Source organism: Oncorhynchus clarkii, chromosome 29 (genome assembly GCF_045791955.1).
Source record: "Oncorhynchus clarkii lewisi isolate Uvic-CL-2024 chromosome 29, UVic_Ocla_1.0, whole genome shotgun sequence".
Classification (NCBI taxonomy): Eukaryota; Metazoa; Chordata; class Actinopteri; order Salmoniformes; family Salmonidae; genus Oncorhynchus; species Oncorhynchus clarkii.
In genome coordinates this window covers 22792051-22807799 of record NC_092175.1, presented here as the reverse complement: position 1 = coordinate 22807799, position 15749 = coordinate 22792051, and the positions used below count along the sequence as shown (strand labels likewise).

At 42.0% G+C, this 15749-nt stretch overlaps 1 protein-coding gene across 2 annotated transcripts in view; it reads left to right on the top strand.

The window, feature by feature from the left end:
- LOC139387772 (G-protein-signaling modulator 1-like) overlaps positions 1-15749 on the top strand; it is a 65794-nt gene that overhangs the window by 18090 nt on the left and 31955 nt on the right. For both annotated transcript variants that reach the window (XM_071134011.1, XM_071134010.1), the window contains exons 2-9: positions 2213-2434; positions 3130-3265; positions 3485-3627; positions 7785-7908; positions 9735-9850; positions 10182-10337; positions 10604-10712; positions 11344-11458. In XM_071134011.1, the coding sequence (XP_070990112.1) occupies positions 2213-2434; positions 3130-3265; positions 3485-3627; positions 7785-7908; positions 9735-9850; positions 10182-10337; positions 10604-10712; positions 11344-11458 (1121 nt within the window). The remainder of the gene's footprint in view (positions 1-2212; positions 2435-3129; positions 3266-3484; positions 3628-7784; positions 7909-9734; positions 9851-10181; positions 10338-10603; positions 10713-11343; positions 11459-15749) is intronic.

Here is a 15749-nt window from a genome sequence, read left to right as displayed (position 1 = left end):
TATTATGCTATTTCCTCAAGATATAGTGTAGATGCTGACTGATACTGTATCGGTTGGCTACTTATTTCAAGTAATTCCATTTCCAACCTATTTGGGACAAATCAGTGTCAGGTGGTGTCATACATCTTACAGAACTTAATTAACAAGTTGTTTATGCCAATGAATCCCTTGATGCAAAGGAGTAATGTTTTGGTAATAATACCACATTATTTGTAAGTAAATAGCAGCGAAGTGGTGTACTGTCAAATAGAAAGCTGCTAATCATATTTACATCTAGATTAAACTGTGGGGCTAATCTACACTCAACTCTACAGTGAGCTGGCTGAAGAAGCAGTGTCATGTCTTTTGCGTTTTTAACGATAACAGAATCCACATTGGCTGGTATGTTAATTTCAGTTGCTTTCATCATACTGTAGCAATGATTTTTCAGATGACTGTGGGGGAAGGTCTTGGAATGGACTCAGGAATGAGGCTTGCTGAGCGATTATGCCAGATTTCTGTGGTATGGACTTCAGACCACGTGTGCTAAAAGAATGAAGTAGAACTCGTTTTCCTTGAAAACAAATGTCTGTCACTGCGCTGTATAATCATATTAGGTAAGATATATTTAACTTTACAAATATTTTGGACAGTTTTGTATGGCAAAAACTGTTATATGAAATCCAGGAAGAGGCTAGGCATATTATGTAACAATTGTGACTAAACTAAAGCATTCTGGAGGGTGAGAGGGAGTGGAGTGACTGTGTACATCAGAGCCTTGTAACCTGGCTCTACAGCAGTTATTTCTGGCATATACTGTAATTCTAAAGAGAATAGATTGACTAAACCCAGAATCTTGATAATTGTACTCTTGGGCTTCATGTTGCTGAATGATATTTAGCTTGGACAAAAAGACAGTGTTTAATAGGGCAAGGAAATCCTCTATAAATTTCTCCAAGGAGCATGTTCATTGGGCATGGGGTTTTGTGTGTAGTGACATGAATTCACTCTCCTTCCTTATTGTCAGTGTGGAGATGAGGTGTTTCACTCTAATCACTCCCACTGAACCATTTAAGACCTGCATCACTATGTGTAACCTTTATCTAAGCAAGTCAGTTAAGAACAAATTCTTATTTATTTGCCTACCGGGGAGCAGTGAACAACTGCCTTGTTTAGGGGTAGAACGACAGATTTTTACCTTGTCAGCCTAGGGATTCGATCCAGCAACCTTTCGGTTACTGGCCCAACGCTCTAACCACTAGACTACCTGCCGCCCACAGCCTGACTGAAATAGAGTGTGTGGGCCGAACAGCTCTGGGAGGATGAGACACTCCTTCTCAATGCAGGGAAGAAAAGATGTCAGTTATCTTTACCATATAAACTGGACTTTAAACAGTAGCGTTTATGGAAAGATAGATGTGATAAAGGAGCTGAAAGGACGATGTCTCCAAGGTGCTCATGACAGGGATTCTTCTGACACTCTTGCTGTGGTAACTGCACAGTGACATGCATTCAGACACTGTTGCCATGGAGACATTTCGGGAATAAACTTTTCAATGTCATAAACCAAGTTTCCATCCACAGTTTTTATGCGAGTAAAGTCATATTGTAAAAAAAAATAATCATGACATCTGTGATGGAAACAGGTCGTATTGCTACAATTTTATAAATGCAGACAGATCAGTTGTTTGTTCGACATGGTGATATCTTTTTGTGTCGGTAAAATATATTATGTGGGAAATGTTGGTGGAAACACCTATGTGCAAATATTGATATAATAACCATCATATCGAAGTAAATTTGGAGCCACGTGATGGTGTAATGTGTGGTCCTTCCACTATGACTGAGGACACCATGCAGTTTATTAGGCTACAAATGAGTTATGATGAACTTCGCGGGTTGGTGAAAGTGCACGGTGATATTGATGTTCCTTTCGAATAAATATTGAGGGTCTTATTCTGGTGACATGATGATTGATACTTGACTGCCTTATCCATTATCCTAACCGCACTGTATCTATTAGCTGTTGGCCAGAGCACAAGCACCAAGACCAGAGTGGGCACATTTACTATTTAACACAATTTTGTGACAAAATTATTAGTGGAGTTGAAAATGCAATAGAAACGCATTGATCTTTAGGTTTTTATTTGCTGGTAACGCCAGAGGCACACTGTTTCGGACTTGCTATAATACGGATGTTATTTCTCACTTTTCTCTGTGTGTGTGTGTTCAGGATGGAGGCTTCGTGTCTGGAGTTGGCGCTGGAGGGAGAGAGGCTGTGTAAGGCGGGGGACTTTAAAGGCGGGACAGCGTTTTTCGAGGCGTCTGTGCAGGTGGGAACAGAAGACCTGAAGACCCTCAGTGCCATCTACAGCCAGCTGGGCAATGCCTACTTCTACCTGAAGGAATACGGCAAGGCCCTGGAGTACCATAGACACGACCTCACTCTGGCCAGGTGAGGCCATGGAATACCAGGAAACATCATGTCTGATCATGGATTCAAATTGTAGTTGAAGGATTTCAACCAATGGTATTAACATGTTTAAAAGATAAATTGTATAGACTGCAATGAATGTATATTTATACTGAAGTCATTCATAAAGCATAAGAGAATAAACAGTTATCATTCATTGCACACTGTGCAGAGTGTACTCCTGTTGCCCTGCTAGACAAATATAAGGGTTTGATACTGCTAATGTTGATGAGACCCCCTTGGTATTTAACTCAGATGGCTAAGCCTCTCCTGTGGAGAGGGGGGCAGTTGGTAGCCTGGCAGGGGGGTGATTACAAAGCCAGGGGGCTGCTGCCTTGATAAATTACAATAACAGCAGGACAACTGGAACCCTGTTCTAGGAAGGAAGCTACCTCTCAAACAGTTAGATAATCAAATCAATAAAGCTAATATAACATTATTGTAATAATTATCCATTTAGCAGATGCCTTTGTCCAAAGCAACTTACAGTCATGCGTGCATAAATGTTTCATATGGGTGGTCCCAGTGGGAATCAAACCCACAATCTTGGCGTTGCAAGCACCTCTAGCTGTGTTACTGTACTGACAATGACCGCAATGGATTTGGCAAGACAGCATAAACAGATCTGGATCTCAGGCTATGTATGACTGATAATGAGATACGGTCTCTATTCTCAGGACAATAGGGGACAGGATAGGGGAAGGGAAAGCCAGCGGTAACCTTGGAAACACGCTGAAGGTTTTGGGCCGCTTCGACGAGGCAGCAGTGTGCTGTCAGAGACACCTGGACATCGCTCAAGAGCAAGGGGACAAGGTTGCGTACACGCACACACCGACATCCCATGGATTGGAGGATTGCATCTGTTTAGTACCTTTCACCAGATTTTGAAGAACAGCCTGTTGTATTGAAAATAATTACTGAGTGTGGTCCATGCTATTTTAGTTGAAAAATTCCTTAATGTCTTCCAATGTCTCTCTTTTGTATTCTAAAGTCGCTAATTTCTTTCTCTCTTTTCCCTTTGTTTCTGACCAGGTGGGAGAGGCCAGGGCTCTGTATAATATAGGGAACGTGTTCCATGCCAAGGGAAAGCAGCAGTTATGGGGCTGTACCCAGGACCCTGGGGACCTCCCACCAGACGTCAGAGATACACTGCAAAGGGCTACTGGCTTCTACGAGTGAGTGTTATGCTGTATACAAGTGCAAATGTGACAGACCGCCTCAAATTGGTCTTTTGTAGCAAAACTCGAAATTGTGTTTTTTACATTGGATAAAAGTAGAGACTCAGAGATAAAAAAAAATACATAATTGTATATCATATACGGCAGTTGAGGAACAAATGGAAAAGTAATTCTGCTTTGAAAGTTGATACACTTGTAACCCCACTTTTGAGAGAATGTCCCTTTAATGTTTTGGGACACCTACTGGAGAACTCTTCTTTGTCTACAACCATTCAACATGGTTCACACTCTCTTAAGCCTTAGCCCCACCCATCTCTTCAAGGATTCACATGTGAGGCCATGTGCTGAACAGTGAGTATGGTAGTGTACAACCAAAGATTTCAAGACTAAAGGCTGGTTAATACTAGAGGTCGACCGATTTATGATTTTTCAACGCCAATACCGATACCGATTATTGAAGGACCAAAAAAAGCCGATACCGATTAATCGGCCGATTTATTAAAGAAAAATAAAAAATAGAAAGAAGAAAAAAGAACAAAGTATTTGTAATAATGACAATTACAACAATACTGAATGAACACTTATTTTAACTTAATATAATACATCGATAAAATCAATTTAGTCTCAAATAAATAATGAAACATGTTCAATATGGTTTAAATAATGCAAAAATAGTGTTGGAGAAGAAAGTAAAAGTGCAATATGTGCCATGTAAGAAAGCTAACGTTTAAGTTCCTTGCTCAGAACATGAGAACATATGAAAGTTGGTGGTTCCTTTTAACATGAGTCTTCAATATTCCCAGGTAAGAAGTTTTAGGTTGTGGTTATTATAGGAATTATAGGACTATTTCCCTCTATACCATTTGTATTTCATTAACCTTTGACTATTGGATGTTCTTATAGGCATTTTAGTATTGCCAGTGTAACAGTATAGCTTCTGTCCCTCTCCTCGCCCCTACCTGGGCTCGAACCAGGAACACATCGACAACAGTCACCCTCGAAGTAGCGTTACCCATGCAGAGCAAGGGGAACAACTACTCCAAGTCACAGAGCGAGTGACGTTTGAAACGCTATTAGCGTGCACCCTGCTAACTAGCTAGCCATTTCACATCGGTTACACCAGCCTAATCTCGGGAGTTGATAGGCTTGAAGTCATAAACAGCGCAATGCTTGAAGCATTGCGAAGAGCTGCTGGTAAAACGCACAAAATTGCTGTTTGAATGAATGCTTACGAGCCTGCTGGTGCCTACCACCGCTCAGTCAGACTGCTTTATCAAATAATATACTTAATTATAGCATAATAACACACAGAAATACGAGCCTTAGGTCATTAATATGGTTGAATCCGGAAACTATTATCTCAAAAACAAAACATTTATTCTTTCTGTGAAATACGGAACCGTTCCGTATTTTATCTAATGGGTGGCATCCATAAGTCTAAATATTCCTGTTAAATTGCACAACCTTCAATGTTATGTCATAATTATGTAAAATTCTGGCAAATCAGGCTGCATATACCCTGACTCTGCGTGCAATGAACGCAAGAGAAGTGACTAGTTAGTTAACAGTACGCTGTAACTTGGAATAAAAATAACTTTCTGACAAAATTAGAAACTTATAATACCTGAAAATGTAGCTAGCTCTACTCTTACCCGTATCAATAGATTAACACTTCTCCCTCTCTCTCACGGATGTCATGGTTGCCCTTGAAGATGTATCCAGACAGGTGTTTTTATACAACAACCTTCTGTGTTCTCTTTTCGACTCCCTCCGCATTTGCAATCAGAAGCCTACATTTTCTCCATCTCGTTAGCTATCATACTCTGATTCCACCGGGCATTCCACTGATTTCAAAACTCGGTCCTCCAGGAAGTGAAGAGCCTTAGCAACACTAGCGCGGTTCTTCGTGATATCTTTAAAAGCTACATGGCAAACCAATCCGAACTCATCTCTCACATGTCCAGCCCATCCATTATCTCAGCCAATCATGGCTAGTGGGAAGGTTCCTGCCTTTTTCCGTGGCTAAACCAACTAGGCTCGTAATTTAACACGTTTATTTGTATTTACAGATGGCATACACATTTGTTTTCTAGGCACATGAATGTTCACACCTTCCAGAAGGCATTTGTGCTAAATGTTAAAAAAAAGTATGTTCAAATGCCTCTCCTGTGAAGTAGTGATGAGCGACATATACCTAGTTTCCTGAAATTAGTCACAAATGAACACATACATACTTATATAAATAATATACAGACACAATACATATACCCCACTGGGCTATTAGCACCTTCAAAATCCTCTGTGGGCAATTAACACTACTTTAATCCGTATGTGAAGGAGAGGGATAAAAGTGAATTGTCTTTACAGTTTAAAAGCAATTACTGTCGTACTCAATCCCTTGTGGACACACACTGAGATGCTTCCTCGGGCCTTTTGTTTGGTATGGCAACATGGCGACAGGCCAGTTGTCTATGTCATAGCTTTCATAACTACTGATGTACTATAGGCTGCTGTAAACGTTGTGTATCCAGGAGGTACAAAATATACAGTGCCTTCAGAAAGTATTCATACCCCTTGATTTATTCCACGTTTTGTTGTGTTACAGCCTGAATTCAAAATGGATTGAATATTATTTTCTCTCCCATCTACACTCAATTCTTTTGAAAATAAGATGCAAAAATATATCATTTACATATGTATTCACACCCCTGACTCAATACTTTGTAGAAACAGTTTGGGCAGCAACTACAGCTGAGTCTTTCTGGGTAAGTCTAAGAGTTTTCCACACATGGATTGTGCAACATTTGCCTATTATTGTTTTCAAAATACTTCAAGCTTTGTCAAATTGGTTGTTGATCATTGCTAGAGAACCATTTTCAGATCTTGCCTTAGATGTTCAAGTAGATTTAAGTCAAAACTGTAACTCTGCCACTCAGGAACATTCACTGTCTTCTTGGTAAGTAACTCCGGTGTAGATTTGGCCTTGTGTTTTAGGCTATTGTCCTGCTGAAAGGTAAATTCATCTCCCAGTGTCTGGTGGAAAGCAGACAGGATTTTGACTGTGATAAGCTAAATTGTGTTTCCTTTTTATGCTGAAACTCCTTAGTCCTTAATGGTTACAAGCATACCCATAACATGATGCTGCCACACTATGCTTGAAAATATGGAGAATGGTGGTCAGTATTGTGTTGTATTTGCCGCAGAAATAACACATTGTATTCAGGACAAAAAGTGAATTGCTTTGCTACATTTTTTCGTTGCAGTATTACTTTAATGCCTTGTTGCAACCTGGATGCACGTTTTGGAATATTTTTTATTCTGTACAAGCTTACTTTTCACTCTGTCAATTAGGTTAGTATTGTGGAGTAATTACAATGTTGTTGATCCATCCTTAGTGTTATATTCAAATCTATAACTGTTTTAAAGTCACCATTGGCTTCATGGTGAAATCCCTGAGCTGTTTCTTTCCTCACAGGCAACGGAATTAGGAAGGACACATGTATCTTTGCAGAATGGGTGTATTGATACATCATCCACAGTGTAATTAATAACTTCCCCATGCTCAAAGTGATATTCAATGTCTGTTTTTTTTTACCCATCTACCAATAGGTGCCCTTCTTTGCGAGGCATAAGAAAACATTCCTGGTCTTTGTGGTTGAGTCTGTGATTTGAAATTCACTGCTCGAGTGAGGGATGGTACAGATAATTGTATGTGTGGGGTACAGAGATGAGGTAGTCATAAAACAATCATATTAAACACTATTATTGCACACAGAGTGAGTCCATGTGACTTAATATGTGACTTGTTAAGCAGATTATTACTCCTGAACATATCTACTTAGGCTTGCCATAACAAAGGGATTGAATAGTTATTGACTCAAGACAGTTCAGCTTTTCATTTTCTATTAATTTGTAAAAATTTCAAAACACATAATTCCACTTTGACATTATGAGGTATTGTGTGTAGGCCAATGACAATAGTATTTTCCATTTAATCCATTGTAAATTCAGGCTGTGCTACAACAAAGTGTGGATAAAGTTGAGGTGTGTGAATACTTTCTGAAGGCACTGTAGAATGTTCACTCCAAGACAACAAAAATGTGACTTTGTGTAAAACACAATTTTGTAACAAACTCAAGTCCTCTCTACTAAAGGTTGAACCTGTGTCTGGTCAAAGAGCTGGGGGACAGAGCCGCTCAGGGGAGAGCCTTCGGTAACCTAGGCAACACCCACTACTTGTTGGGAAATTTTGTGGAGGCCATCAAATTCCACAGACAGGTGAGATACATATCCCTGGGATAGTAGTCAACGTCATATGATGTACCAGTAAAGATACACACACACACACACACAATAGTGTGACATAACAATTAATGGAAGGTGTTTTCACACTAGATCATTTCGCCCCTGGGTGAAAACACATAAGAGACACTTGCCTTTGTCTTTGTGAATGACCTCAATGTAAGTGTATGACATACATACAAGACGAACAAGTATCAGTTTCGCAACACAATATTTGTCCGTCTATAGGGTAAAAAAAAGTTTTGAATGACACATATTCATTTTCAAGACGTCTGCTGCCTCAGTTTGTGTGATGGCAATTTGCATATACTCCAGAATGTTATGAAGAGTGATTAGATGAATTGCAATTAATTGCAAAGTCCCTCTTTGCCATGCAAATTAACTGAATCCCCCAAAAACATTTCCACTGCATTTCAGCCCTGCCACAAAAGGACCAGCTGACATCATGTCAGTGATTCTCTCGTTAACATAGGTGTGAGTGTTGACGAGGACACGGCTGGAGATCACTCTGTCATGCTGATTGAGTTTGAATAACAGACTGGAAGATTCAAAATGAGGGTGGTGATGGTAATCATTGTTCTTCCTCTGTCAATCATGGTTACCTGCAAGGAAACACGTGCCATCATCATTGCTTTGCACAAAAAAGGGCTTCACAGGCAAGGAAATTCCTGCCAGTAAGATTGCACCTAAATCAACCATATATCGGATCATCAAGAACTTCAAGGAGAGCGGTTCAATTGTGAAGAAGGCTTCAGGGCACCCAAGAATGTCCAGCAAGCGCCAGGACCGTCTCCTAAATTTGATTCGGCTGCGGGATCGGGGCACCACCAGTACAGAGCTTGCTCAGGAATGGCAGCAGGCAGGTGTGAGTGCATCTGCACGCACAGTGAGGCAAAGATTTTTGGAGGATGTTCTGGTGTCAAGAAGGGCAGCAAAGAAGCCACTTCTCTCCAGGAAAAACATCAGGGACAGACTGATATTCTGCAAAAGGTACAGCGTTTGGACTGCTGAGGACTGGGGTAAAGACATTTTCTCTGATGAATCCCTTTTCCGATTTGTTTGGGGCATCCGGAAAAAAGCTTGTCCGGAGAAGACAAGGTAAGCGCTACCATCAGTTCTGTGTCATGCCATCAGTAAAGCATCCTGAGACCATTCATGTGTGGGGTTGGGCTCACTCACAATTTTGCCTAAGAGCACAGCCATGAATAAAGAATGGTACCTACCAACACGTCCTCTGAGAGCATTTTCTCCCAACCATCCAGGAACAGTTTGGTGATGAACAATGCCTTTTCCAGCATGATGGAGCACCTTGCCATAAGGCAAAAGTGGCTCTGGGAACAAAACATCAATATTTTGGGTCCATGGCTAGGAAACTGCCCAGACCTTAATCCCATTGAGAACTTGTGGTCAATCCTCAAGAGGCGGGTGGAAAAACAAAAACCCCACACATTATCACAAACTCCAAGCATTGATTATGCAAGAATGGGCTGCCATCAGTCAGGATGTGGCCTAGAAGTTAATTGACAGCATGCCAGGGCGGATTGCAGAGGTCTTGAAAAAGAAGGGTCAACACTGCAAATATTGACTCTTTATATCATCGTCATGTAATTGTCAATAAAAGCCTTTGACACTCATGAAATGCTTGAAATTATGCTTCAGTATTCCATGGTCACATCTGACAAAAATATCTAAAGACACTGAATCAGCAAACTTTGTGGAAATTAATATTTGTTTCATTCTCAAAACTTTTGGCCATGACTGTACAGTACATATAAAATATATAAACTTTATTTTGTTCACAGAGACTTTCCATTGCCAAGGAGTTCGGTGACAAAGCAGCAGAACGTAGAGCCTATAGTAACCTTGGCAATGCTCTGATTTTCCTGGGCCAGTTCAACACTGCCACGGAGTACTACAGGTTAGAAGAGACTACAACACTGACACCTAGTGGACATAATGTGTATCAACTAATGATGCTCAGAGCGCTATGTGAAATAGACTTCATTACCTGCATGCATTCAAATGTAATGATGTATTAGATCAATATAATGTATGAAATTAATTTATAATTAAAATGTTTCATTTAAATAAATTGTTGGAATTGTGTGTGGGATAGTAAAAAACACATGATCAAACTTTAAATATCACTGTTCTCCTCTTTTTCCATTCATCGCCCTCTTCCCCTCTGCATACATCTCATTTCCTCTCCCTCTCGCTTTCCTTCTCCCCCCTCTCCCTGTTCCATCCAGGAAAACTCTGCAGCTGTCTCGTCAGTTAAAAGACCAGGTGATGGAGGCCCAGGCGTGTTACAGCCTGGGGAACACCTACACTTTGCTGCAGCAGTATGAGAGAGCCATAGACTACCATCTCAAACACCTCCTTATAGCCCAGGAGCTCACTGACAGGTACACACACACACACACACACACACACACACTTCCACAAGCACCACAGGAGGTTGGTGGCACCTTAATTGGGGAGGACAGGCTCGTGGTAATGAATGGTGCAGAATCAATAGAATGGTATCGGATACATCAAGCACATTGTTTGATGCCATTCCATATGTGCCTTTCGAGCCATTATTATGAGTCGTTCTCTCCTCCGCAGGCTCCACACACATACCTTAAACCCTTAACATGCTTATCATTATGCTGTTTGATTTGTTTGATAGGGTTGGAGAGGGCCGTGCCTGCTGGAGTCTGGGAAATGCCTATGTGTCATTAGGGAATCATCGCCAGGCCCTGCACTATGCCCGCAAACACCTGGATATCTCCAGAGAGGTAACCACTGTGTTCATTTTCAGACCAATATAAACTCAGCAAAAAAAGAAACGTCAATTGTGTTTATTTTCAGCAAACTTAACATCTGTAAATATTTGTATGAACATAAGATTCAACAACTGAGACAAACTGAACAAGTTCCACAGACACGTGACTAACATAAATGGAATAATGTGTCTCTGAACGGGGGGGGGGGGGGCAGTTCTTGCTGTGAGATGTCGCTGGCCATGGCTGAACACTGACATTCCTGTCTTGCTGGAAGTCATGCACAGAACGAGCAGTATGGCTGGTGGCATTGTCATGCTGGAGGGTCATGTCAGGATGATAAACTGTTAGTGTCTTAACGACCGTTCCACAGGTGCATGTTCATTAACTGTTTATGATTCATTGAAAAGGCATGGGAAACAGTGATTAAACACTTTCCAATGAAGATCTGTGAAGTTATTTTGATTTTTACCAATTTTTACCAATTTTTATCTTTGAAAGACAGTGTCCTGAAAAAGGGACGTTTCTTTTTTTGCTGCGTTTATTTGCCGTTGCTATTATCAGACTAACAATAATCAGACAGTGAAATCCCATACACCTGCAGTCAACAAGGTATTTTTCTCTCTCTCCCTTCTCCCTCTCTCAGATTGGGGACAGGAATGGCGAGTTGACTGCCAGGATGAATGTGGAGCAGCTGATGGAGGCTCTGGGGGTCAACGAGAGTGACCTTTCACCCTGCGGATCAGAGTTTGAGGTGCAAGGTATGAGGGAGATTTCCTTCTATGGTTCTACCTTGAACTTGTATTTTCAGTGTGAGAGGGAGACTTAAGGCGTCCGCATAAATAGGTTCGGTTTGCTGCTAGTGGTACTAGGCTAGGCAAAGTAATCGTTTGTGCTCGCATACTCCCTTAAAATGACTATGCTTTAAAAATGAGAAGAAAGCGGCAGTATTACTGTTTATCCCTCTTGAGATGCCATATAAATAACATAACCAGTACACTTCCTCAAAATAGTCAGAATTCATCTAAGATAACTCAAGAAATCTGTTATGAATTTGCATGTTTTTTGCAATTTTACGTCGAACTAAGATGTTTGGTACAGTGTTTCTCATGTGAGTTTTTTTTACATGAAAACTAGTCTGTCGTTGAATGACAACAAACACTTCATTGGGGAATCCCTGCTGTTGACCTATCCCAGACAAAGAGTGTGAGACTTTTGCCCACCTGAACTTCGGCTTGCCATGTGTGTTTGAACAGCCCCAAAAAATAACTGCCGAACAACGAAACAAACCAATAAATGTGCTAACTGTTTCAAGTTGGAAGCCTATGTTAAGCTTAACAGTATATACATTATGACCACGTGCCAGAGTCTGGTGTAGTGGTGAAAGCTTCCAACTTTGGACCACATATGCCCCCTGGAACCTTAAAAAAAAAAAAAAGGAGAACAAATAAATACATAAATGATGACCACTGGTGTTTTTTTTGGAAAATGATAAGGTTAACCCATAAATATTGGTTTGAGTCTAGATGTGTGTTTGTCCCCTTGATGGTTCAGTGTAGGATTTGAGGGTAAGATGATTGTAGATACGAGCCTTATAGGGTTAATTCTACCTGGAGCGCTAAAATCATAACATGCTGAACTAACATTCCAAATGAATCTACTTTTGCTGTTTATTTGAGTAGATTTTAAATTTTATCCATGTCTGCACTTTTTTAAACATGAGTTAATCACTATGTGGATAAGAAATACTTATACAAACTAAAGGGGATGGTTGTATTTCTTTTGATAACCGACCCAGACGTACTTTTTCCGGACGATACTAATGACCATAGTAATAATAATTATCAACATGGAAAGCCCTATATAGTATTTTCTGTTTTTGACCAGCCCTGGTTCACATTGCAGAGGCACTGCCCAGCTCGCTCTCCATCTCCATACCACACCCCTTCCTCACACAATCCCGGGCACACTCTCGCACGCACACACACACGCTCAGAAGGAAAACATCCCACCACTCCTCCAGCCAAACTCTTGAGTTGAGAGGGAGAGAACCTGTGATGGATTCTCACAGGATACTTATTGGACACTGCAAATGGAATTTATGTTATTAACAATTATAGCAACAGTTTTTTTCAATTTATGTGACTGACAACAATTACTTTACCATAGCTCTTCAGAGTATGAGGTAAGCCTTTGAATTATTTGAATGTACTGTAAATGGTATTGGACGCTTTTTCCTTCTAGTTGCTATGGATCTGTAAAGAATAGTCAAGCGGTTTGAATGCATACTTGAGAAGGCTTCTGTGAAATTCTATAACCCATTCTCTATTCAATTGGTTGAGGGAGATGTATGTATATGTCAGAGGTGGATTGAGTTTTGCAAAGCGCAGAATAAGCTTTAGAGAATGCATACATTTGTCCTTCGCAGAGCCACTGGCTTAGATAAATTATGTATGCAGAGTAATGTCTCATTGTACTTCGGTCAACAGAATCCTTCTCTGCTGATAATGCATCTTAGTGAATGCATTATGTATGCCGCTCTAAAAGGACGTCTGTAGAAGTATAGAGTCATCATTTCAGCTCGATCGTTCTGAGATTGGATTCATTCCATCTCGGATCAGAGGATGTAGTCATTTAGCAGATGCTCTTATCCAGAGTGACATAGTTAGTGCATTCATCCTCAGTTAGCTAGGTGGGACAACCACATATCACAGGCATAGAAAGTACATTTTTCCCCAGTAAAGTAGCTGTCAGTAGCGTCCGAGCTAGAAAGGGTCTGGGGGGGTCAAGATACTTTTTGAAGAGGTAGGGTTTCAGATGTTTTCGGAAGATGGGCAGGGACTCTGCTGTCCCAGCTTCAAGGGGAAGCTGGTTCCACCATTGGGATGCCAGGACAGAGAAGAGCTTTGACTAGGCTGAGCGGGAGTTGCCCTCCTGTAGGGGTTGGAGGGCCAAGAGACCTGAGGTGGCAGAACGGAGTGCTCGGGGTGTAGGGTTTGAGCATAGCCTGAAGGTAGGGTGGGGCAGTTCCTTTTGCTGTTCCGTAGGTAAGCACCATGGTCTTCTAGTGAAGGCAAGCTTTGACTGGAAACCAGGGGAGTGTGGGGAGGAGCGGGGTGACATGAGAACTTCGGAAGGTTGAAAACCAGGCAGGCTGCAGCATTCTGTATAAGTTGCAAGGATTTGATGGCACCAGCAGGGAGCCCAGCCAACAACGAGTTGCAGTAGTCCAGATGGAAGTAGACAAGTGCCTGGATTAGGACCTGCGCCGCTTCCTATGTGAGGTTGGGTCGTACTCTATGGATGTTGTAGAGCATGACCCTGCAGGAGCGAGTCACTACTTTGATGTTTGCAGAGAATGACAGGGTGTTGTCCAGGGTCACGCCAAGATTCTTTGTACTCTGGGAGTGTGACACTGTGGAGTTGTCAACCATGATGGAGAGGTCTTGGATCGGGCAGGCCTTCTCCGGGAGGAAGAGCAGCTCTGTCTTGTTGGTGAGCTTGAGGTGGTGGGCCGACATCCAAGTTGAAATTTCTGCCAGGCACACAGAGGTGTGTGTCGCCACCTATGTGTCAGAAGGGGGAAAGAGAAAAGTAGTTGTGTCATCCACATAGCAATGATGTGAGAGACCATGTGAGGATATGAGTGAGTTGGTTTATAGAGAGAAGAGGGCCTAGTACCGAGCCCTGTTGGACACCAGTAGCGAGAGTCTGTGGTGCAGACACAGATCCTCTCCACGTCACCTAGTAGGAGCAGCCTGGCAGGTAGGATGCAATCCAAGAGTGTGCAGCAGAGCCTGAGATGCCTAGCCCTGAGAGGGTGGAAAGGAGGATCTGATGGTTTACCATGTCGAAGTCAGCGGTTAGGGTCAAGAAGATTGTTCTGAGAGATAACGAGAAAGTTGATCAGAGACAGCACGCTCAAGTGCTACATGTCTATAGTTTTTGACATCCAATGAGTCGAGTGTTGGTTTCTTTACGAGGGGAGCAACTATGGCCATTTTGAAGTCAGAGGGGACACAGCCAGTGGTCAGGGATGAGTTGATAAGGGAAGTGAGGAATGGGAGAAGGTCTCCAGAGATGGTCTGGAGAAGGGGATAGGGTCGAACGGGCAGGTTGTCGGGCAGCCAGACCTCACTAGTCACAGGATGTCATCTGGAGAGAGTGGGGAGAAAGAGGTCAAGGCGTAGTATTGTGTGAGTGAGACCAGTGGACTTAATAGGTGATTGAGTAGCGGATGTTGTCAACCTTCTTTTCAAAGTGATTGACAAAGTCGACTGCAGAGAGGGAGGAGGGAAGGGTGGAGGGTTAAGGAGAGAGGATAAGGTAGAAAATAGCTTCCTAGGTTTAGAGGCAGAAGCTTGAAATTTAGAGTGGTAGAAAATGGCTTTAGCAGTGGATACAGAGGAAGAGAAGGTAGAGAGGAGGGAGTGAAAGGATGATAGGTCCTCCGGAAGTTTTGTTTTGCTCCAATTCCGCTCAGCTGCCAGCAGCCTTGTTCTGTAAGCTCGCAATGGGTCACTCAGCCACTGAGCAGGAGTGGAGGGCTGAGCAAGACAGGAGGAAAGGGGACAGTGTGAGTCATAGGATGCGGAAAGGGATGAGAGTAGGGTCAAAGAGGCAGAAGCGGGAGATGGGAGGGAGAAGGATTTAGCAGAACGGAGAGATGATAGAATAGAAAAGGAGAGAGTGCTGGGAGAGAGAAAGTGAAGATTGCAGCAGCACATGACCATCTGAGTGGTTAAGGTTGGAGGAAAGGGTGACAGAAAAGGAAACAAATGAGTGATCAGAGAACTGCAGGGGGGTTGCAATGAGATTAGTAGGCTAGAAGCCTCTAGTAAAGATGAGGTCAAGCGTATTGCCTGCCTTGTGAGTTGGAGGGGATTGGGAAAGGGTTTGGTCAAAAAAGGCAAGGAGGGGAAAGAGAGATTTGGAAATAAATAAATCAAAGGCAGACATCGGGAGGTTGAAGTCGCCAAGAATAAAGGAAATAAGTTAACCCATTGTCGTGTCTTAACTATCATTAAATTGAAGACTTTTAGTTTTATCAAA